The sequence below is a fragment of the Delphinus delphis genome, chromosome 10, assembly GCF_949987515.2.
Source record: "Delphinus delphis chromosome 10, mDelDel1.2, whole genome shotgun sequence".
Taxonomy (NCBI): Eukaryota; Metazoa; Chordata; class Mammalia; order Artiodactyla; family Delphinidae; genus Delphinus; species Delphinus delphis.
Genome location: NC_082692.2, coordinates 23,267,864 through 23,288,363, shown reverse-complemented (window position 1 = coordinate 23,288,363; position 20,500 = coordinate 23,267,864). Strand labels below are relative to the sequence as shown.

The 20,500-nt window shown below is 52.4% G+C and overlaps 4 protein-coding genes across 11 annotated transcripts; 2 read left to right on the top strand and 2 right to left on the bottom strand.

The window, feature by feature from the left end:
- The first annotated feature begins 3,579 nt into the window (after positions 1-3,579).
- On the top strand, positions 3,580-7,164 carry LY6G5C (lymphocyte antigen 6 family member G5C). The gene is made up of 3 exons (XM_060021540.1): positions 3,580-3,682; positions 4,762-4,929; positions 7,070-7,164. Exons 1-3 carry the CDS (start codon positions 3,580-3,582, stop codon positions 7,162-7,164), a joined length of 366 nt encoding a protein of 121 aa, XP_059877523.1.
- A 2,893-nt stretch (positions 7,165-10,057) lies between these two features.
- On the bottom strand, positions 10,058-11,075 carry LY6G5B (lymphocyte antigen 6 family member G5B). The gene is made up of 3 exons (XM_060023804.1): positions 11,015-11,075; positions 10,748-10,876; positions 10,058-10,461 (listed from the first exon to the last, which is right to left on the bottom strand). The coding sequence occupies exons 1-3, from the start codon at positions 11,073-11,075 to the stop codon at positions 10,058-10,060; spliced, it is 594 nt and encodes a 197-aa protein (XP_059879787.1).
- Positions 11,076-11,898: 823 nt separating this feature from the next.
- Positions 11,899-15,963, bottom strand: CSNK2B (casein kinase 2 beta). 3 transcript variants are annotated; one of them, XM_060021541.2, is made up of 7 exons: positions 15,843-15,963; positions 15,155-15,237; positions 14,325-14,427; positions 13,653-13,768; positions 13,129-13,204; positions 12,792-12,981; positions 11,915-12,138 (listed from the first exon to the last, which is right to left on the bottom strand). In XM_060021541.2, exons 2-7 carry the CDS (start codon positions 15,224-15,226, stop codon positions 12,048-12,050), a joined length of 648 nt encoding a protein of 215 aa, XP_059877524.1. In that variant the 5' UTR covers positions 15,227-15,237; positions 15,843-15,963; the 3' UTR covers positions 11,915-12,047. The 3 variants fall into 3 exon arrangements, with proteins under 3 accessions (XP_059877526.1, XP_059877524.1, XP_059877525.1); XM_060021542.2 differs by lacking the exon at positions 15,843-15,963 and adding an exon at positions 15,564-15,706; XM_060021543.2 differs by lacking the exon at positions 12,792-12,981 and having other exon boundaries at positions 11,899-12,138.
- A 263-nt stretch (positions 15,964-16,226) lies between these two features.
- Positions 16,227-19,711, top strand: GPANK1 (G-patch domain and ankyrin repeats 1). Of its 6 annotated transcripts, none has more exons than XM_069541121.1 (4): positions 16,227-16,695; positions 17,083-17,236; positions 17,508-18,224; positions 18,980-19,711. In XM_069541121.1, exons 3-4 carry the CDS (start codon positions 17,614-17,616, stop codon positions 19,422-19,424), a joined length of 1,056 nt encoding a protein of 351 aa, XP_069397222.1. In that variant the 5' UTR covers positions 16,227-16,695; positions 17,083-17,236; positions 17,508-17,613; the 3' UTR covers positions 19,425-19,711. The 6 variants fall into 6 exon arrangements, with proteins under 6 accessions (XP_069397222.1, XP_059879266.1, XP_059879265.1 ...); XM_060023283.1 differs by having other exon boundaries at positions 16,227-16,498; positions 17,088-17,236; positions 17,511-18,224; positions 18,980-19,710; XM_060023282.1 differs by having other exon boundaries at positions 16,227-16,498; positions 17,511-18,224; positions 18,980-19,710.
- The last annotated feature ends 789 nt before the right edge of the window (positions 19,712-20,500 follow it).

The window sequence follows — 20,500 nt, the reverse complement described above, 5'->3', positions numbered from 1 at the left end:
CGGGGACCAAGGAGCAGGTGCCAAGGACTCGGGTCTTCCCAGAGCCATACTTTGCCTTTCTGGACAGCTGTTAGAATATTCTTAGTTTGAACTTGAGGAAATTGGTTCCCTATAACTTCCATTCTATTTCCAATCCTTGGACCTCACAGAACAGAATGAGTCCCTTTCCCACCCATCAGTTTGTACCCTGGCCACCTTCTTCCCTTGGAAACCTCTTTTCCAGATGAAATACCCCTAGGTTTACCACCCTGGGTCCACCATTTTGAACAAGATACTTAAGGTGGACCATATTCTGAGGTCCTGGATACATCCTCTGGTTAATTTCAGTGTCTTCTCCAACCTCAAAGCACAGAGCTCCCCTGCAATGCCTGGGGCAGAGGCTGTCTGCCCTAACCAGCTCAGCAGCTCCTTAAAGGGAGATACACTGAGTCTCCACTGAAAGGAGTGATCTGAGACTTGTCAGTTGACATGATGCTTCCTATTTGGGGTTAGAAGAGAAGAGGTGGCCACAGCTCCAGAGTGTTCCACCTTTAGCAAATACCGGAGAGCTGATCCTGGCACCCCTCTCCTCTGTTCTGCCCTAGGGAGCAAACAGGGTGGGAAGTATGGAGCGTGAAGCTGTGGGAACCAGCTGCATGATTCTGAACCTTGCCTTCCAGAGCCATCAGGACAGTTAGCCCCCTGGAAACCCAAGTCTTTGTTCAGCTAAGGGAACCTCCTTAAATGCAAACACGGGGTGCCCCACATCTCACACCCTAGACACAAAGGACTCCCTCTTCCTGGCCATGGCCATCAGGGACTCTGTTGACCTGCCTCTACAACCACGTCTCCCTCCCCCTTCTTCCTGCACATACTATAGAGAACAGTGGATGCCGTGAGGGGCGCATGGATACCTGAAGTGGGTGGGGAGAAGTGAGGCTCAAAATTTGAATTCTGCACCGCGCCACCAAGGAGTCTCAGTCTACCCCCTCAGATTACTCCCTATCTGATAAGGCTCACACCCCCGCCCCCGGGGTGGGACCAGCTCCCCCATATCCACTCCTCACTCTATTTATCAGGGTTCTAGCAGCCTCGGGAGAAGACCAGCTGAGATGCACACACCACATCTGCTGAGGCTCTGACTCTTGCTGTAGTGGGCACCAGGTGAGGCCTGGACACCCAGGCATCCCAGAGTTGCTAGGCAAACTGGGAGAGGGGATGGAGGCTGGGGAAAAGGAGAGCTAGCAACTGGACAGGAAACCTGGGAAGAAGTGGGCCCCGGGCTGGGCCACCCCCTCTCTTACCATGTCTCATTGGCCCAGGCGCCACCCTGCGCTGCTCCCGGTGTGAGGTGCTGGACTCGGCTCTGAACTGAGTGTCTGGGTTGAGGGTTTGCCCCGGGAGGGGCATGTGTTTCTCCCACTGTCACAAGTGAATGAGGGCCCCGAGGGTGAAAGGCTCCAGAGAGTGGGGGGCCCAGGCGTCGGGGATAGCCAGGTCCCTATCCATCCATCCATCCAATCACCAACCCTTCCCAGCTCCCTCAGGAGCCCAGTCATTCATTTTTTCATTCATTTCTATTCTGATTAAAGGTCCCCTCTGTAGTTCCTCTCCAGACTGCTCTGTCGCGGCCACTCCCCTAACAGAACCTGGCTTTCGCCCGGCCCAATCATCCATAGCTCCGCCCCTCGTTCACCCCGATTCTTCCTCTAACTGCAGCGTTCTGTCCTAAGGCCCGACCTGCTTTGTTTGGTAATTTGGCTGCTTACCCTCAGGTATCCCTTGTCCGGGGGGAGGGGCCCTCAGCGTGGATTTCTCCAGCCGCTGTTTTCACCAGGACGACAGTTGCAAAGCCCCGCCTCTTCACCCCAGGAAAGCCTCCAAGGAGCCCGTCACCATAAGCCTCCAAGGAGCTTATATTCGAGAGAGGGAGTCAAAGGGCGCTGTGAAATTCCCTTCTGCTTCTCCTTTGCCCACTTTGCTTCAAAAGCAGCCCCCGCTGTCTAATTGTTTTCGTCTATCACTTTGTCCCTCATTCAACCAACATTTATATCGGTCCCAGGTGCTCCTCCCCAGTTCTCCATTACTCTTGACTTTTCTCTAAAATAATTCTCTTATTTTTATCATCCCAAGGCTCTTGGGGTGCGCGCAGTGGCGTGTGTTTTCCTCTCGTATTTCTTCTTTCGCGTCCGCCTTTCTTGGCGTGTCTCCGTCAGTTTCTTCCCATCTTCCGCATCAGCACCCCGAGACCGGATGATTCTTGGATAGTGTTGGGAACACAGCAGGGAACCCTCGGGCAGGGCCCGGCCCCAAATCTTCAGACTGGAAGTTGGAGCAGGTGGTCCGTTCCTGGAAGCCGAGGACTTCCCCTAGCCCACCGACCCTTAAAGCAAAAACCCTGTGTCTCTCACAGAGAGACGGACCTGGCGAGATGCCAACGGAGCAGGCATGGTGGGCCCAGCAGGCCCCCGGCGGGGGAAGTGGATGGGGCGCCTGGAGCCAGTTCGCGGCCGCTCATTGCTTGCTGTGTGGTCTCCAGAATCCGGGTGTGGGGAGGGATGTTAGCGCCACAGTGCGATGTTCCGGGGAAGCCGCGTAGTGCTCTGGGTGTCTGACAGGGCCGGATGCCTGGGTCCCGACGCCGGGCGCGCCCTCCCCAGCCGCCCGGCCAAGAGCTGAGCTTGGGCTGGGGGCCGCCTTCGCGTCTTCCCAAAATCTCTGAGGTGCAGCCAGGCGCGGAGAGCGAGCGCACAGCGCCGGAGCCTGTGGGCGCCGGAGATCAGATCCACCGACGTGCAGCTGAGCTGAGGCGGGGCGGGAAAAGTCGGGCGTAGGGAAAGGCTCTGACTTACCGGAACCCACAGGGGGCACTGGGCCGAGTACGGTCATTAGCGACTCAGGTGTCCTCGCTTTGGGGTTTCTGACACGTGTTTCTCATCTTGGAAAATGGTGTCACAATTACCCCCTTTTGCAAGCCTATCCCCCTTCCCTCACCGCACATTCAGTCTAAGTCCAAATCTGTCCAGTCTTTCTTCTAAATGCAGCTCAGATTCGTTCACTTCGCGGCTTCCCTCTCTTCTGCTAGACCAGGCCGCCATCTTGTGACTGGGCTCAGGAATAGCTTCCTAAGTGGTTTTCTGGCCTCAGAAATCTTTTACAAACATAAATTGATCTTGTTACTGCTCTAATGAAACTCCTTGGGTCAGTACTTTCCATTGCCCAAGTTCTCCCTGGAAGCACTCTGCCCGCGCTCCCCGCCCCTCCCCCTTCATTGTCCGTTGACTTGTCTCCCGTACTAGATGGTGTACTCTGTGGGGGTAGTGACTTTGTGCAATATTGTATCCCCAACACCTGATGCAGTGATTGAATGAATGTCTGTTGAATTAATATGAAAGAAGTTTCCCCTCTCATTCCCCTGTTGCTGGGTCCTTGTCCCCATGCCAGTATGTTAGACCCCAGAATGGCCGTGGGTGAGGACGCTCTGTCCCTCTGGCTGTTCAGGCACTGATTTCCACCCCCAAAGGATGTTGCCTCTCCCCTTCGTCTGCGCCACCTTCTCTTCCACCAATATAAGGCCAAACTGGAGGCTGGTGGGCAGTCATGCATGTTATGGCGGGCCCTGCAGGTAGCCGGAATCTGGCCCCCCCCCAAGCCCTGTACATGGTCCTCTTAATAATGCTGGTCCTGATGAGCTTGGCGTTTGGTAAGTGGCTCTACGGGGTCAGACGGGTCTCCTATCCTGCTGGATAGGGAAACCCTGGATAGATGTCTGGGTACATCTGCCAAGGAGATTCAGGTAAACCCAGGCAGGAAGAAAGATGGGATGGGTGGGCTTGGTGGGATAATGCCTGGGGACTGATGATGTACTGATGTTCACTCTGAGGGAGATTTCTGGTGATTACCCCAGGGCTATCTCATTCAACAGCAGTGACCTGAATGGAGATACTAAAGGGAACCTCTTAGAATCTGAGGACAATACAGAATAGGGAGGGTTGGGAGAACATGCCAGATGACAGCCTCAGGATCCACAGTGTAGAACAAGGCTGAATCCAGCCTGATAACCTCACTTGGCTGCAAAGCACCATTGACACAGAAACAAGATCCAAAGTGTTTGCTAAGCATCTGCCTTACACCAAGTGCTCTGCTGGGTCTGGGGACTCATCAACATGTGGTCTGGGCCTGGGATCAGAGGAGGAGGGAGGTGAATAGGAATGCAGTTGGGGAGGGCTTTGGTGGACAAAGTTTAATATGAGTCTGTTCAGTGAGAGAACCACCAAACAAAGAATGTGGCCTTGGGCTGCTTGATGTCTCCTGTCTACACAAAGCTGAGATTCTTCCTGTCCTGTGATGATGCACCCTGATGTTTTCACTTCTGAACATTATAGATTAAGAAAGCGTATTCAAAAGAGTCTGGGGGTTGGGTGGGGACAGTGAAACCAAGTCACAAAGGAAGAACTGTCCTAACAGGGCTGCCAAAAGTTGTAATGGACTGCCTTGGCCTAACCTTTAAAAGTTAGAGGCTTGTAGAGTGCTGGGAACGTTAGCCCCTCAAATATATGAATAAATGAGTGAATGAATGAGTTCCTCATTTCAGGAGGTAAAAGAGCAGAGAATGGAGATTTTTAATGAGAACGAAAGCTTCTGATGTTAGATTAAGCCAGATGGTTCATTAAAGAATTGGTGATTTCATGGTTTTCTGAGATGGGGAGGTAGGAGGGAACAGTGGGATTGGCCAGTCTGGGAATTAGGTGGGTTTGGGGTCAGTGCTTCTCTGTATTCTAGGTGAGTTTGAGTGTTATGATCAAGAACCCCTTCATCAGATTCATTTAAATAAATACCTAAGCTGCTATCGATGCCTCTTGGAGACCAAGGAGTTGGGATGCCTTCTGGGATCTGACATCTGCCTCGCCCCAAAGGGCAGCAGCTGCATGACTCTGCTCATAGAGAACAGTAAGCTGCCTTCTCCCTTTCGTCGTGGGCCCAGCCCATTCCCGAACTGAGTCCCTACCAGCCTTCTAAGCTGCACCCTAATACTGGTTCCCACAACTCTAAGACACTGTTCCACCACTATCTCTCTTTCCTTTCCTTTAGAGCCACTCCCCATCTCCACTTCTACTCCCCTCCCCTTCTCGGCTAACCCTCCTCATAGCACCCAGCCTTGTAGGGGACCCTGGGGATCACCAAATCTACTGGCCTTTCTTCAAGCTGCCTTCTCCCCATCTGTCAGCAGTAGTTCCTGCCAGCACCACTCTTCTACATCTTCCACTGCTTCTTTCCAGTCTTCTTCACTGAGTCTTGCCTTTAACTGGGTCTTCGCTAAGTCTTGACCCTTAACAGTTCACGTTCCCCAAAGTTTGGTCCTTAGCTCTCTTCCTCTTTACTCTCCCAGAGGATTTTATCTGCTTGCTTGGCTTCACCCAGCAGGCACATACTGCATCCTCCTAAAACTGAACGTTAGGCCAAACTGTAATGTCAAATTGCCCTCTGGATATCTCCACCTCATTTTCAACTTGCTGGAAATTGACTACATTCCCAGTTCCTCAAGCCTGCTCTTCCACCTGATCCCTCACCTTTTTCAATAATAAATAATAAACACATAACACAGACTCTGTACCCGGCACTGTTCTAAGCACTTACAACCCTCCAAGGTAGGCATTGTTATCCCCATTTTACAGACGTGGAAACAGAGGTGCAGAGAGGTCAGTACCTTGCATAAGTCTCCTAGAGGCTGAGCCACAGTTTGTGGTGGTTCCAGAGATGGTGCTCTTGACAACTGCTGTACAAAGCTGCCTTCATTCAAATCCTTTCATTATACTTTTTGAAACAGCTGATGCATAGATGTGGTTCCATATCAGAATATTCAAGAAAAGTCTCCCTCCCACTCCTGGCCCAATTCACCCAGCTCTCAGGCATGAATAAGAGAAAACCATTTTTTAAATTGCCTTTATTATCCTTTCTGTGACCTTTTGTGCATATCCCACCCTATACAAATATGCTGTTTACTCCTTTTCACCTCTTTTTTTCCTCCACAAACAGTACCATACTACTGTAAGCACTGTTCTGCACTTGTTTTTCAAACTTAACAGTTATGGGGGATGTTTCCGTATCAGTTTGTAACCAGCTTCCTGTCCTGCTGCATGGTATTCCACGGCATGGGCATGTCAGAGTTGATTTATCCATCCCCCTACTGATGGACCTTTAGGTTGCTTCTAAGTTTTCACTCTCTCAAGCAGGGCAGCAGTGAACATCCCCGTACATGGGCACAAAGATTTCCCCTCTCTCATATATACAATAGCAACAGAGATATCCTCTTCTACTTTTTTAAATATAAATTTATTTATATTTGATTTATTTATTTATTTTCGGCTGCGTTGGGTCTTTGTTGCTGCGCGAGGGCTTTCTCCAGTTGCTGCGAGCGGGGGCTATTCTTCGTTGCGGTGCACGGGCTTCTCGTTGCAGTGGCTTCTCTTGTTGCGGAGCACGGGCTCTAGGTGCTCCGGCTTCAATAGTTGTGGCCCGTGGGCTCCAGAGCGCAGGCTCAGCAGTTGTGGTGCAGCGCACGGGCTTAGTTGCTCCACGGCATGTGGAATCTTCCTGGACCAGGGATCGAACCCATGTTCCCTGCATTGGCAGGCAGATTCTTAACCACTGTGCCACCAGGGAAGTCCCTCATCTTCTCTTACTTTTTTTTTTTCTCTTCTCTTACTTTTGATCCATAAAATAAACGACAAACACCTCCTGTCTGCAATCTGACCTCCAATACATCTCCCAACTTTTTCTTACATGGTCCCGCCTGAAGTGCTGGTTCTCCTCACTTTGCTCCACAAGTCCCAATTCACCCCATTCCAGCTGTCACTGTATCTCGAATGGCTCTTTCCCACCAACCTTCCCTGGGAAACTTCCACAGAGTTCATGGCTGGTGACTCCCTGGCACTTGCTGGCCTGTCCAGTTCCAGGAATTGTTGCATTTTGGCGGTCCAGGGCAGGGTGTGGGGGCAGTGATGGTAAGTCCATGTGGGGTGAGGGGATGGGAGGGTTCGGGGCTTTACCTGGGAACTCTGTGTCGCTGATTGCTGCCGTCCCTCCCCAGACAGTGGTTCGGAGATCATGGTGAGTGACTGCCGCAGCAAGGAGCAGATGAGTGATCGCTCGTACACCCACACTCCTCCAGTGCTGGGCTTCTAGATATTCTCTCGATGCTGCTTCCAGAATTTCTGCAATAACCCTCAGAACAGAATAAAATATGGTCCTTAGAACTTCCATAGAGACCTCTGGAGAAAAAACCGGCCAATTTCCAGCCATCCTCCTGATTTCCACCTGGGGGCAGCCAGAACAGTGTCCATCCGCACCCACCAGCCCTCCCTGCCGCCCTCAGCAGCAGCTACTGGACCCCAGTCCTATCTGTCTCTTGGTTGACGCCCCTCAACACCCCTATTCCCACTCTGCCCCTTCCCTAGGCTCCCTCTCCAGAATTCTCTGGAGTTTTCCTTCAAGGCCTCAGTCTGACATCTTTCCTCCTGTCTGTTCCCACCTCAAGGATGCCCCTTTGCCCTGCTTTGCTTCTTTTCCCACCATGGTCCTCTCTTGTCCAAAGTCCCCGGCTGTTCCTCCAAAATAAATAGGTGTGCAAACTGTTTGATTTGTCTCTCTCTTCTGGTGGATGTGGAGGCTGAGGGAGGTGGTACTGCCTGAGTGCCCTGCCAGGGGCAGGTAAGTGGCTCCCAGCTCTGCGGAGCTCTGCTCCTGCCCTGCCCCACTGTCTCTGATTCAGCTCTCAGCACAAAGAGGTGAAGAGGAACTGCAAGCCCTCCTATGTTGAAGACCAGAAGGGTGGTGGACATCCTTAGAAGTGCTGTCAGACCCAGAGCTGGATGGGGACTGGTAGGGAAGTTCATGGGGGTGTGTTTGTAGGAGTGGAGCTGTAAGAGAACCAGTCCCAGGGAGGAGAGGGTGGGGAAGGAGCTCTGTGAAGAGATGCAAGGCCTAGTGGCCTCTCTGACCCCAGGCTCAACTTCCCTTTTCAAGGACCATGGTTAAGTTACTCCTCAGTTTCGGGCCTTGGGTTTCTCATCCTCTGAGGCTGTCTTCCAGTTTGACTTGCTGGAGCTGTGTAAACCTGGGCCCTTGACTTATGCTGAAGTCAGAGGTCATGGGGTAAAGTGGGGCGGCAAGAGAGGGACACAGTGGCTTGTACCTCTTTGTACCTCCAACTGCTTCCTGACCTAGAAACAAATGGTTTCTCCCACCAGAGCACAAGCCATTAAAGGGGCCACAAAAATCTATTAACATACATGCAAAATGTTGTGTAGGAAGAGTGTATGCTGTGATGTCGTTTCTATCAAGCACACAGACAAAATTCAGGACAGTGGCTACCCCTGAATTTTAGGAGGGTCTAGGAGGGTGCATGAAGGCAGCTTTGGGTGTTGATAAAGGCCTTTATGCTAACTCAGGGAGTGGTAACACAGGTGTGTAGTTTACAAAAACCCACCTTATGGTGCGCAAACATCTGTATGGCCAAAAAGGTTTAAAACTAAATAGACCAAAATCTGTGTGTATGTTTGCCTCTAAGGCGTGTCTATTTTTGAGTCCATTAACTTCTATCTCTGTGCACACGTTGACACACATTCTCTCAATCCTGAGGCACTATCCCTACTTGACAGGTGACCAAAATTCGGCACAGAGACCAACTTACTTAAGTGGCAGAGGAGCTGGGATTGGGCCTCCCAGCCACAGAGCTGCACTACTTTTCAGAAAAAAGTTTCATAATCCCAGCACTGGGTTGTGAGATTCAGAAGGGTGGACACCTGGCTGTACTCATCTGCAAGTCTTGCTGCTTAATACTGGGCCTGGCTCAGAGCAGTGTGTCCAGTGTTTATTGAATGTATGGGGAAGGTTGCTTTCTGCATGCTTGCGGTTTTTCAAAATGAAAGACCCTACCACTGCAGCCCCACCTGTGTGCTCTCTGTACTCTCCCACCCCCTCCACCTAGGCCCTCACAGAGGGGGTCCTGGCTCCCAGGATCCTGAAAAGAACTGAGAATAGGTAGGAACGCAGGTGCCTCAGCTCCAGGTTAACTCTGAGATGCAGACCTGGGCCCTCTGGTTTGCTCTTGAGTTTTCATGGTTGAGTATTTCCTCCTTTCTTATGTGGAAAAACCTGACATCACCCGGGTTTAACTTTCTAGGTTTTGTAGGGTATGTTTAAGGCTGGCAGGAGTCACAATCCTCATACTTTGATCTCTAGCTGAGCAGAGGGTGGGATGGATGTGGGCTCTTTGCGGCAGGCCATAAGGAAGCACAAAGGCCAAGTGGAGTGGGCAGGGCTCTGCAACCCTGTTTGAACCCCACACCCAGTTAACTTTCTTTAACCTGTTTACACCTGCCCACACCTGAGCCTGACCCCATAAACAATGTGACACAGACTTAGCCCAGTTTGTTTATTGTGGAGGGAAACTGGAGAATGTGGAGCAGAGGACAGATCTTCTCCTCTCCCTGGGATTCTGTGCAAGTGGGTGTCAGGACTCAGGGACGTGAAGTGGGGCTGTGGAAGTCAAAGATGGGGACAAGAGATGAGAGAAGGAAGCAGGAGACCAGGCGGGAGTGAGGGTGGTGGAGACAGTGAGGTAGGAACACCAGAGTGCCCAGTCAGGAAATCTGCACAAAGTCCGCCTCTCACCCGTCTTGATGCAAGGTCAGTCTGGCACAAGGTTTTAGAGACAAGTGCAGGGGTGGAAATAGCCAGATTGAGAGGGGATCAGGAAGATGGGGGGTGGGGGGGGATGATCCCACTCAGATGATAGGAGAGGGATGAGGAAACCACTGTGCCTTTCCCAGGTCAGCCTAGGCAGAATTCACATTTGAGATTATTTTCTAGGTGGATGAAGGGCACTGGGTGCAGTGCCAACTGCTTTTTGGGGAGGAAACTAAACCAAAACCATATAGACGATGGAAGTACAAAGGAAAGGAAGACTGAGAACTCACAGACCAGAAAGTGTGAGTGTTCTGAGAGGGCAGTACATGATGCTGGGGTGTCAGGGGAGAGACGCTGGACCAGAGTGAAATCTGGGAAGGGTAAGACGTCACAGCCTAGCCCAGGGAAGAACCAAAAGTCCTGAATTGTTGAGGAACCAGTATATGCGGCGCAGGTCAGCAATGGACAAACTCAGATTCAGGGGCAGGACAGCCAGGGGGTCCAGGCCTTCAGAAGGCTCCTTCTCAGCATGGAAGCTGGGTAGGGGCAGTGAGAGGTTCAGGGCTTGGCAGAACCACTGGATCTGGGACTCAGACAGGGGCAGGGCCAGGGACCCCTCAGGGGCCTCAGGGAGGGAGCTCTGGAGCTGGGGGCTGTACCAGGAGTTGCAGTAATCATACTGGCAGCACTGGGCGTAGTACCAGTACTCTGGGAGGTAGGTGGGGTGTTTTTCTTGGCACCGGTAAGACTTGTGCTGTCCACAGCCCCGGATTAAGAAGCGAACCTTGGTATCTGGAAGAGAGGGGACAGCTAACAACCACTGCTGCCTCCCATAGTCCCCAAACCTGGCACCCCTTTCACAGACTCCGCTATCCCTCACCCAGACCCAATTCCTATCCCAGACTCCATCAGAAGGCGCCAGAAAAATTAGCTTAACTGGCTCCACAGAAGCCCAGACCCCTCCCCCTCCAGGATCCTCCATCTCCTTAGACCTCAGGCCCCAAGCAGCCTTCATCTACAAGAGGAGACCAAGCCATGGGCTGCCCTACCAGTAGCCCCTTCCTAGGACTTGACTCACTATGAAAGATGCTGATCCCCATGCATGGGGATGAGCTGCTGATCGTGCACTTCTCTGAGCCTAAAACGCATCCTATAGTAGGATCTTCTAAGAGGCAGAGGTGGCAGGTCCGGACTTCAGCAACAAGAGCTGGGGAAGTGGAAGACAGGAGAAATGGCCGTGTTGGCTCACTCCAAGTTCCCTGCCCTGCAGGGAGCCCGCTCATCCAGAGCCATCCCCTCCCTGGACTCAGTCACCCCTCCTTCCCTGCCCCCGTGTCCCACTTACCCTTTCCCACTGTGAAGCCCATCATGACCAGCACACCTACAAACATATGGGCCTTCATCATGGAATTCTGGGGAGAGGGGAAGCCCCTCAGGGGTGCTCTGAAACCCCTCTTTCCTGTGACCATGCTCCTTAAGCCTGAACTGCAGGCTAGTTTTGACAGGCAGTCTGAGCAGGAGCTACCGCAGGTACAGAGCTATATTCCTGACTGGAGGAGGAAGCTATTAACTTGGCAGGAGGGACATGTCCTCACCCACCAGGTCTGGTTCCTGAATGTGGGAGCAGTAGCCCAGACAGGGGCAATACCTGGGCCCCAATCCAGCAGTCTACCTTTGTCCTGCGTGCCTTTCAAGGGTGCATGGATGTTTCCTTCTCTGGTACCATCTGCTATCCTTCCCACACAATAGGGTCAGTCCCTATTGTTCTGGGAGAAACCTTAGCCAGGAAGCCAGTGCCCCCCATCCTTCTGAGATGCGCATGTCTCAGCTCCCCAGCAGGGGGCAGGCAGACACCACACAACAGCAGTTCTGGACCCTGCCCCTCCTTTCCCCACCCCTTACAGTTGTTTATTTTGGGACCACTTTCCCTGTAAAACCCAAACTCAAAGTGTTGTTGACTGCACTCCCTAGAGTATAAACAGACGACCACAGGTGGCCCAAAAAGAATATTTCTCTAATCTTTGAAATTTGATTTTTGAGTCTTTTGTGATCTTTGCACATCCCCACACCCAATTCTACAACTCCACTTTCCTACTAAAAACATCACCCAAATCCACTGGGCACAAATCTGTGCTGGATTTCAAGCTGAGGAGGGGGGGCGGGGCCAGGAGAGCTCCTGGGGTTCAGCACACCATTACCCTCCCTTCCCCAACCCCAAGCACCAGCAAATCAGCCCACGGCCTTTTCTTCCACTTTATTTCATATTCCCACCACAATAATGACTCCTTTAATTTAAACTAAAAACCATAGAGGGTTCATGAAAGGGTGGCAGCAAAGGAATGAAAGTGTCAAAGACTGGGGACAGGTGGGGTGGGGAATCAGCGAATCGTCTTGACTGGACTCTTGAAGTTGCTGGCCGCTTGGAGCTGCAGCTGGTAGGCCATCGGATGGATCTTGAAACCGTAGAGCCTGGGTCAGGGCAGAGGTCAGAGAGGCAGCAGTGTGAGCCCCATCCTGGCCCTGCCTGTGGCCAGCATTCCTGCCTCCCCACCCCAGCTCTTTCATGGGCCTGCTCAGTACTGAAGGGCAGAGGTTCCCAAACTTCTTCTCTCAAGAATATTTGGAAATTTATTTTAAATATCCATTAAAACTCAAATTCTAGGACGTACACGTGTGTACACACGCACAAGCACACACGTCAGTACTTGTTTCAATATAAAGCTGAACTTTCCTTCTCTACACAAGAGTAAAAATGGTACTCCAGGAAGATAAACCACACTTGAACCGTGGCTCTGAGGATTTCCTGGCAGAAGGCTGAACACCCAAGAAGACAACAAGGTTAGCTACTGTTTAAATGTTGCTTCAAGTGACAAACATTACTTTAAGCGATTCATACATTTAAAAACACACTGTCAGGCATGTCACCATCCCCACTTCATGGATAACGGAACTGAGGCATAGATGATCACACAACTTTCCCAAGGTCACTCAGCAGGGAAAAGCCCTGGCTTTGGGAGAAGTAGGTGTCAAGAACAGACCATGCCCTGTCCTTGTCCTCCCTTCTTTCTGGGGGACCCCGGCCCTTTCCTTTGACCCTTGGTGACTCTGTCCCTGCTCCCCACCTGGGCACAAACTGGTTGGCGGGCCTCTTGGGCCGGTACTCGGGGTGCACCATGAAGAGCATGTGAGGGAAACCGGTGCCGAAGTAGGCGCCATCCGTGTGGTGGTGCCTCGATGACTTGGGTGTGTACACGTCCATGCACTTGGGGCAGTAGAGCTTCACCATGGCCTCACCTGGGATGTCCGAAAGGCCTGGGAGACAGCCAGACTCAGCAGGCCAGGTAACCCAAGCCTGCCCAACCTCCCTCCTGGACTCAGGCCCCAACTTGCTGAGCCCCAACTCCTTCCCAGTGGACCTGCCATTTTATGTGGCCCTTCTTTCCCTTTTCCAACACTCACCGATGGGAAGCATTGGCTGGTTCTCACAGTACACACGGGGACAGTAGCCAAAGTCTCCCTGCTGGTACTTTTCCAACTGCAGTGAATAAAATGGAAGGGGTTGCTGGATAGGTATGAAGAGAAGAGACAACCCCCTCCTCAGCCCAACCCACGTCACTCTGTCCCCAACTCCTCCTGTCTCTCGCTGTCCAGAGACCCCTTTTCTGGCTCAGATGGGCCCTCAAGACTCCTCTGCTTCCCTTCCTCCAGTTAGGCAGGCTGCAGACCATCAGAGCCATTCGCTGCTTATTCTCTGAGGAAGAGGCGGTCTACAACTTCCTGCCCAAGGTCACATCTCCCTCCCTGAAAACACCCCCTTTAGCATACCCTCAATCAGGTTTTAATCCCTAAGCCTAGGTTCTGGGGTTTATTTCCCTCTTCTAAGCTAGATTCCTTGATAAGGTTGAAACAAGTGACTTCTTGCTGCAGGAAACTGTTTCCCTTGTTGCCTGCGAAGGAGCCAACTGGGAGTAGAGAGGCCTCACCATCTGGGCGATGCCACGGTTGGTGAGGATATAGCGGGCGTGGATCAATCCATAGAGCATTTCAGCTGCCTGCTCAATCAGGTCACTCTGGTTGGGGTTGTCTTCCAGCTCCTCATCTGAAACATGGCCCAACCAAATGCAACCACTTGTCTTACAGCTATTTTGGGTGCCCTGCCCATCCCCAGGGGCTGCTGGTTACTCAGTTAGCCCAGCACCCAACTCTGAGCCTCACCACACCCACGGCCTGGGCATTTGACCCAGAAACCTGGGCCTCTGACCCTTCCACCAACCCAAGGCAGCTCTGCCTTCTTTCCATCCCTCTCAGCCTCTGCTCCCTTCTCTCCCTCGATACACAAACGCAAAGATGTCTCCACAGAAGACAAAACTCTAGCCTGGAAGGTGCAAGGCAGGGAAAAGCAGCAGAAAATAAGACTCATGGAAAAATGGGCATTATGGAATAGCGCTAAGTTAACAGGATCAGAGTATGGGAATGAGTGGTGTTAAGTCACAAAACTAAGCAAGAGTGAGGTAGGGAATCAAAATGAAGTAGAAGACTTTGGGTTAAGGGGGTCAGAGAACCAAAAGGAAATTTAGAAATTCAAGAAGCAGATAAACAGAATTTAAAAAGGAAAAAAAGCATACACACACAAAACAACCCTGAGGGTGTCTCACCAGGCTCCAGGTCCAAGATCATGTCTAAAGCTTGTCGATAGTGAGGCACCTGCTCATTGAGTCCAGTGAGATTGAATTTGTCCTGGATATAATCTTCATCCACCTGTCGGGACATGAAGTCAAAAGGAAACCCACAACAGAATCCTCAGCTTTGACCTGGGCAAGTTGCTCCAACTGGTGCCTTATCCTCAACACAACTGCTTCTGTTCCCTTTGTTCCGCACTCCCAACTCAGCAGAAGTACTTGAGTCTCTCTCCCCAGCTCACATGTACCGCCCACCCATAGAAGCTTCGGATTTTCTTTTCCAAGGATAAACAGGTACAGCAAACCCCGTCTTAGAGAGACATTCCTTTCATGATCCTTGTTCCTATTCCTGCTTCCCATCTCAGTTTTGGCCTCTCCTTAGGGCCAGCTGGCTCTCTGAGGAAGGTGGAGGCTCAACAGCTTGGATTCTGAAGGCAGTTACAATCCCTTATGTTAACACACAGCTTTACACGTTACAGAACGTTTTAGTAGGAACTATTTTAGTCCTAACAGCCACAAAAGATAGGTACTACCACTACCAGTACCACTGTGGTAATAAAAAAGAAAATACACAGGTTGACGTGTCCAACGTTATACTGCTGGAGAATGTCAGGGCTGACTTGGGGCCCCCGTCTCGCCCCTTCACCACAAGTTAGTGAGGGAGTTACTAAGGGGACTCTTCCTTGACGAGAAAGAGTTTTTACGTAAGCCTGTGAAAGAAGTGTGTGGAAGCTGAATATGCGGGAGAATTTTTTATTTAGCCAGATTATATGTGGAGATGGATAGGGGGTTTGAGAAGAACTCACTTCACAGAAGAATTCATTGCCACGAAGTCCACAGAACCAGGAAATCCAGGACACCTCCTCTGAGCTGCTCATCTTCACGTAAGCTAAAGAAAGAGGAGTGTAAGGGTAAGCTCTCCCTCCCTGCCTCTGATATCCTCCCTCCTTCCACACTTTGCCCTCCAACCATGGAAGAATTTGGGGCAACCCTTTCTTAAAGGATCCGAACCTGGAGCACGTCTCTCTAGCTCCTCTTATTCACATCTCGGCCCCTTTTCTCTGAGACTAGATAAATTCTTTGGGGTCCCACCACTTGTGAGAAACCGACAGGTCTTGACCCACTAGTCCTACCCACATCCCTGACGCTCCCGAAGGCCAGGCCCCTCTCTCCTCCGCGTCAACTCCGGCAGGGCCCGCGGCTCAGGCTCCCTACCCGCGCAAGTCTCCGCGTGTTCCCGGCCCCATTCCCAAGCGTTCCGAAGTTTATCCTTTCCAATAAGAGCCGAGCCCCTCCTTTTCTCATGGCCTGGGGGTGGCCCTCAGGTTCCTTTCATGGGAGTCCCCACATCCCGCCTCCACCCTTTTGGCCACCTCTCCCTCCCTCGGTGCCGGACCAGGTCACTTCCTTCCCCACCCCCATATCAAGGCGGGGAGACCCCATGTGCCGCGCCCAGGGACAGGGGACACGGCGCGGGGACGACCCCAGACTCACCGACTGGACGGGGACTGGGACCGGGGGACGGGGGGGGAAAGGGGAGTTTCTGCTTCCAAGGAACCGCGGGGACCGCTACAACGTAGGGCGCGGACAAGACCGCGGTAGGCGAAGTGGGGTGGGGGGGAGTGGAAATTGGGGAGGGTGGGGAAGAGGGCAACGCGCAAGTGCTTAGCGTTGGGAGCCGCGATGGACGCCGGGAAATGGAGTCCCCGGTAGGGAGAAACTGGCGAAACTAGGGAAAGCCGAACTACGAATCCCAGGATGACCCGCGCACGACCCTGGTGTCGCGAGGCTCCTGAGGGAGACGCTCGGGGGCGGGGCGCAGCAAGGGGCGGCTAGGCTCAACCGGAAGCGGAAAGTCAGTATCGCGTCTGGGCCAGGGAGCCTGGGGAATATAGTCGTGTGATTCCCGGAACCGTGGGGTCGAGAAGGGCGGGGAGAGGAACACGGTTGCCGGTGTCGTTTCCTGCCGCTCCCCTCGCACAGCGAGCCTCAGGCCCCGGCGCGGCTACGCTTCCCAGGGCATTGACCTCATCCGCTCCAGCCAGTCTGGTCCTTATCGCCTGTCGGGCTCCTTGCCCGAGTCAGCTCGCCAAGGAGACCCCCGAAGGGGCCCATACTTCACCCCGGGGTTTGGGCTCCGGAGGCGGGAGGTGAGGCCGGGTTCCGTGCTGACGGACCTGGGTAGGGTGTACTGGGCTGAACTGAACGGCGACAGAACCAGGACTGCCCCGTGCGCTAACCTGAGGTGGCGACAGCCATTCTGCTGCTTGTTCCCTTGTACTTCTGCATTTCCTCTTAGGGCTTGAACGGCGCTGCTGCAGGCGCTAAGTGTGACCTTCGAACCCAGGTCAGAGTAATGGTGAGGGGCTGTGAGACGTTATTTCTTTTCACGGTTTCTGGGCATTCTCCACCTCAGGGCCTTTCTTAAGCCCGAGAATGGTTTCCCAGGGACAGAAAATGAGCTCGGAGCGGGGGCCACCTTGAGGGAGGCGAAGGGTATTGTGGGGGCGTTATGTAAAAGCAGCACACCAACCGACGGATCTTTCTCGGTCCTCGCGCTACTTGGGCACGTGCTGCGTTGCGGTATGCTACTGGAACGATTCCAAGGCGGGAAACAGCCCCGGCGCTTGCGCGCGCCTGCGCCCTCGAGTAATTGTCCCCCTCAAGCCACGCATGCGTCTTTGTATCGTGTGACTCTGTCGATTCCTTTGCTTAGAGTAGTGTCATTTTGCAGTACAGAAGCTACGAAACAACACAGACTGGAACCTCTCCCTTAAATCTGCTTCCTGCTTCCGGAGAAGTGTCAAGTCTGTTTTTGTTTGAGAAGACGTTACCCGAAATAGGATCGAGGACGATTTAAAGAGCCAGGCTGATTGTTTTTCTTAACGGTATGTCTTACGCGGTGGTAAAGTAGCCTCAGAGAGGCTATTATTTATTGTTGATGAGGATGGGAGTGGGGGCGGAGCGCAGGACCTCTGGGCAGCTGTCTTATGGAGACTTCTTTGTTAACCTTTACTAAGGGGCATGGTCTGTTACTGTAGGATTTCCTGTTTTTCCACATGATCTCTGGTCCTCAGGCCCTGCAGGGTCCTAGGTTGTGGGGTCACTTTTGGGTTAGGAGGGGATTTTTGACGCTAAGGATACTTTTCCTTCTCCCAGCAGGTGTCTGGAGGTGGCTCTGGTCACTGCAGGACCACCAGGGACTTGGCTTCCTCGTCTCATCCTCCCCCTGCCTAGTCTCATTTTCCCAGATCTCCCAAAAGCCATGTCCAGGGCCACCCTCATTAACTTTACCCGAGCCACTGACCCCAGTGATCTCTGGAAAGATGGGCAATTGCAGTCACAGCCTGAAGAGCTGAAGCCCACCCTGGATGGGGCTGCAGCCCGGGCTTTCTACGAAGCCTTGACTGGGGATCAGAGCAGCACTCGTGAACCCCAGAGGGCTCAGCCTGAGTCTGCCAGTAAGAGAAAGAGGAAGAGAAGAAGAATGATGAAGGAAGCTGCAGCAGGAGTATCAGGAGGACATGGACAAAGGAGATCCCTTGGGGCAGAGGACAAGATGACCCACCGGATACTGAGGGCAGCCCAGGAGGGGGATGTGGCAAAACTAAAAAGACTGTTGGATCCCCATGAGGCAGGGGGAGCTGGGGGGAATATCAACGCTCGAGATGCTTTCTGGTGGACCCCCCTGATGTGTGCGGCCCGAGCAGGCCAGGGGGCAGCTGTGCGCTATCTCCTGGGCCGTGGGGCTGCCTGGGTGGGGGTCTGCGAGCTGGGTGGCAGGGATGCTGCTCAGCTGGCAGAAGAAGCGGGCTTCCCTGAGGTGGCCCGCATGGTCAGAGAGGGCCCCAGAGAGACGAGGAGTCCAGAGAACCGGTGAGGGGAAGCCTTATCTTCCGTTGTGTTCTTTCCTTCCCAGCTACTCCACACTAGAGGCCCCAGAACAGAGCTGGAGGGTTGGTTCTCTCCCCTGTCCTCTAGTGTAGGCTAGTAAGGCAGTCTGGTTACGGACATGAGCTCCCTGGGTTTATTTTTTTGTATTTAAAAAATTTATGTATTTATTTAGTTTTTAATTTTGTATTTTATTTTTTTATTGAAGCATAGTTCATGTATAATACTATATAAATTACAGCTATACAATATTAGTGATTCACAATTTTTAAAGGTTACAGTCCATTTAAAGTCATTATAAAATGTTTGCTATATTCCTGTGTTTACCCACTCCTGGGTTTAAATCCTGACTACTTACTTGGGCGAGCAACCTAATGTCCATGTGCATCAGTTTCCTCATCTAAGAAATGGGGCAATAAGAGCACCTTTCTCAAAGCGTTGTTAGTAGTAAATGGGTTAATATATGTAAAGTGCTAGAACAATGCTTGTAGCATAATAAGCACTATACAAACATTAACTATAGTAATTATTATTAATCCTCCCTCACCCAAGAGCCTTGTGAGGCCTTTTAACCTTCTCTTCTCCCAGCTATTCCCCTTTGGGTCCCTCGTTGCTAAGTGGGGAGGAAGGCAATTTGTTCCTCAGCAGAAATACTGGAAGGACCCTGTCCCACCCTGCCACCCACCTCTGAGGCCTAAACCCTTGCGCTGCCCTTAACCCTTTCTTTTTTTTCTCTGCAGGTCCCGATCCCCCTCCCCCCAGTACTGTGAGGCTTGTGATGCCCACTTCCAAGACTCTAACCACCGTACCTCCACTGCTCACCTGCTGTCATTGTCCCAGGATCTCCAGCCCCGCAACCTGCCCCTTGGGGTGCCTACCTCCAGCCCAGGCTTCAGGCTGCTGCTGAGGGGGGGCTGGGAGCCTGGAATGGGGCTGGGACCCCGGGGCGAGGGCCGTGCCAGTCCCATCCCCACTGTCCTCAAGAGGGACCAGGAAGGATTAGGCTACAGATCAGCACCCCAACCCCGAGTTACACATTTCCCAGCTCGGGATACACGGGCAGTGGCTGGGAGGGAGAGAGCCCCTAGGGTGACCACACTGAACTGGAAGGAGGAGAGAAGGCAGGAGGAGAAGGACAGGGCCTGGGAGCGGGATCTGAGGACATACATGAACCTTGAGTTCTGACTTGGCAAGTTCTGACCCTGGTCTGCTGCTGAAGTCTGAACTTGGGCCCCTGACCTAGGCACTTGGGCTTCTACTTCCTGGGGCCTGCCCAGGTTCCAGACCTTCAGGTTTTGATCAGTGGACTCTGCCTGTGGGAGAAAAGAGGCTGAGAGTTGAGAAATAAATCAAGCTTTTCCCCCTCTTTGGTGTTTTATTCACTTTTCTGGAAGCTGTTGCAGGGAAGCCAAACAGGCTGGGGGCCACATGAAATTCTACCTGAGCCAGAAGAGGCAGCAGCTCTGCTAGGTGGTATGATAGGGTCACCTCCCTGCCAGTCTGGTTCGCTCCTAGTCCCAGCCGCTGCCCAGAGTGCCCCACCTATTTTTTCAATCCCTGAACCAGGAATTGCCCATCTCTATGCAAGTCTAACTTCCCTCAGAAGGCATCCCCTGCCCACTCCATCCCTTGCCCACTCAATTCAATCATTGATTTCACAAACAAAGTTCATATACTATGTGCTAAGAATAGGGAGTAAGAGACTTTCCCAGTCTTCAGGTTGCTCACAGCTGGAGGAGACAGGATGTGATCAAATACAATGCATGGTGATAGAGGAGGTCAGGGAAGGCTCAGAGGTGATGAGAGTGGGTAGGGTCTTGCAGGAAGAGGCCAGTGTGATAGGAGGGCCTAAGATTATGCAGCCTGTAGGCTATTAGCTGAAACTGGGACCAGAACTCTGGCCTCCCAAATACACACTTTAAGCCAAGGTTGTTCATTTTGATACCTGAAAACTCCTGAGGGCAGGAAGCACATCCTATTTGTCTACACTTGCCCTTCCCACACTTCGTCTCCCGCGCCTCCCTTGTGCTGCTCATACTAGGTGCCAGGCACATGAAGCGCTCACTGTCGTCAAATCCAAGAGGTAAAATACGTGCATGGAGGAGCAAGGAAGGGCTACTCAAGTCCCAAGCCTCCTCTCAGCTTTCTTTTCCGGAAAATCCTTTCATGAAATCATAAACAAGAAAAGGGGACTAAAGGGGGCGGGCGAGTTTAAGGGAACACTGGCGTCACGGGGGCTCTAGACGACGAAAAGGGAAAGC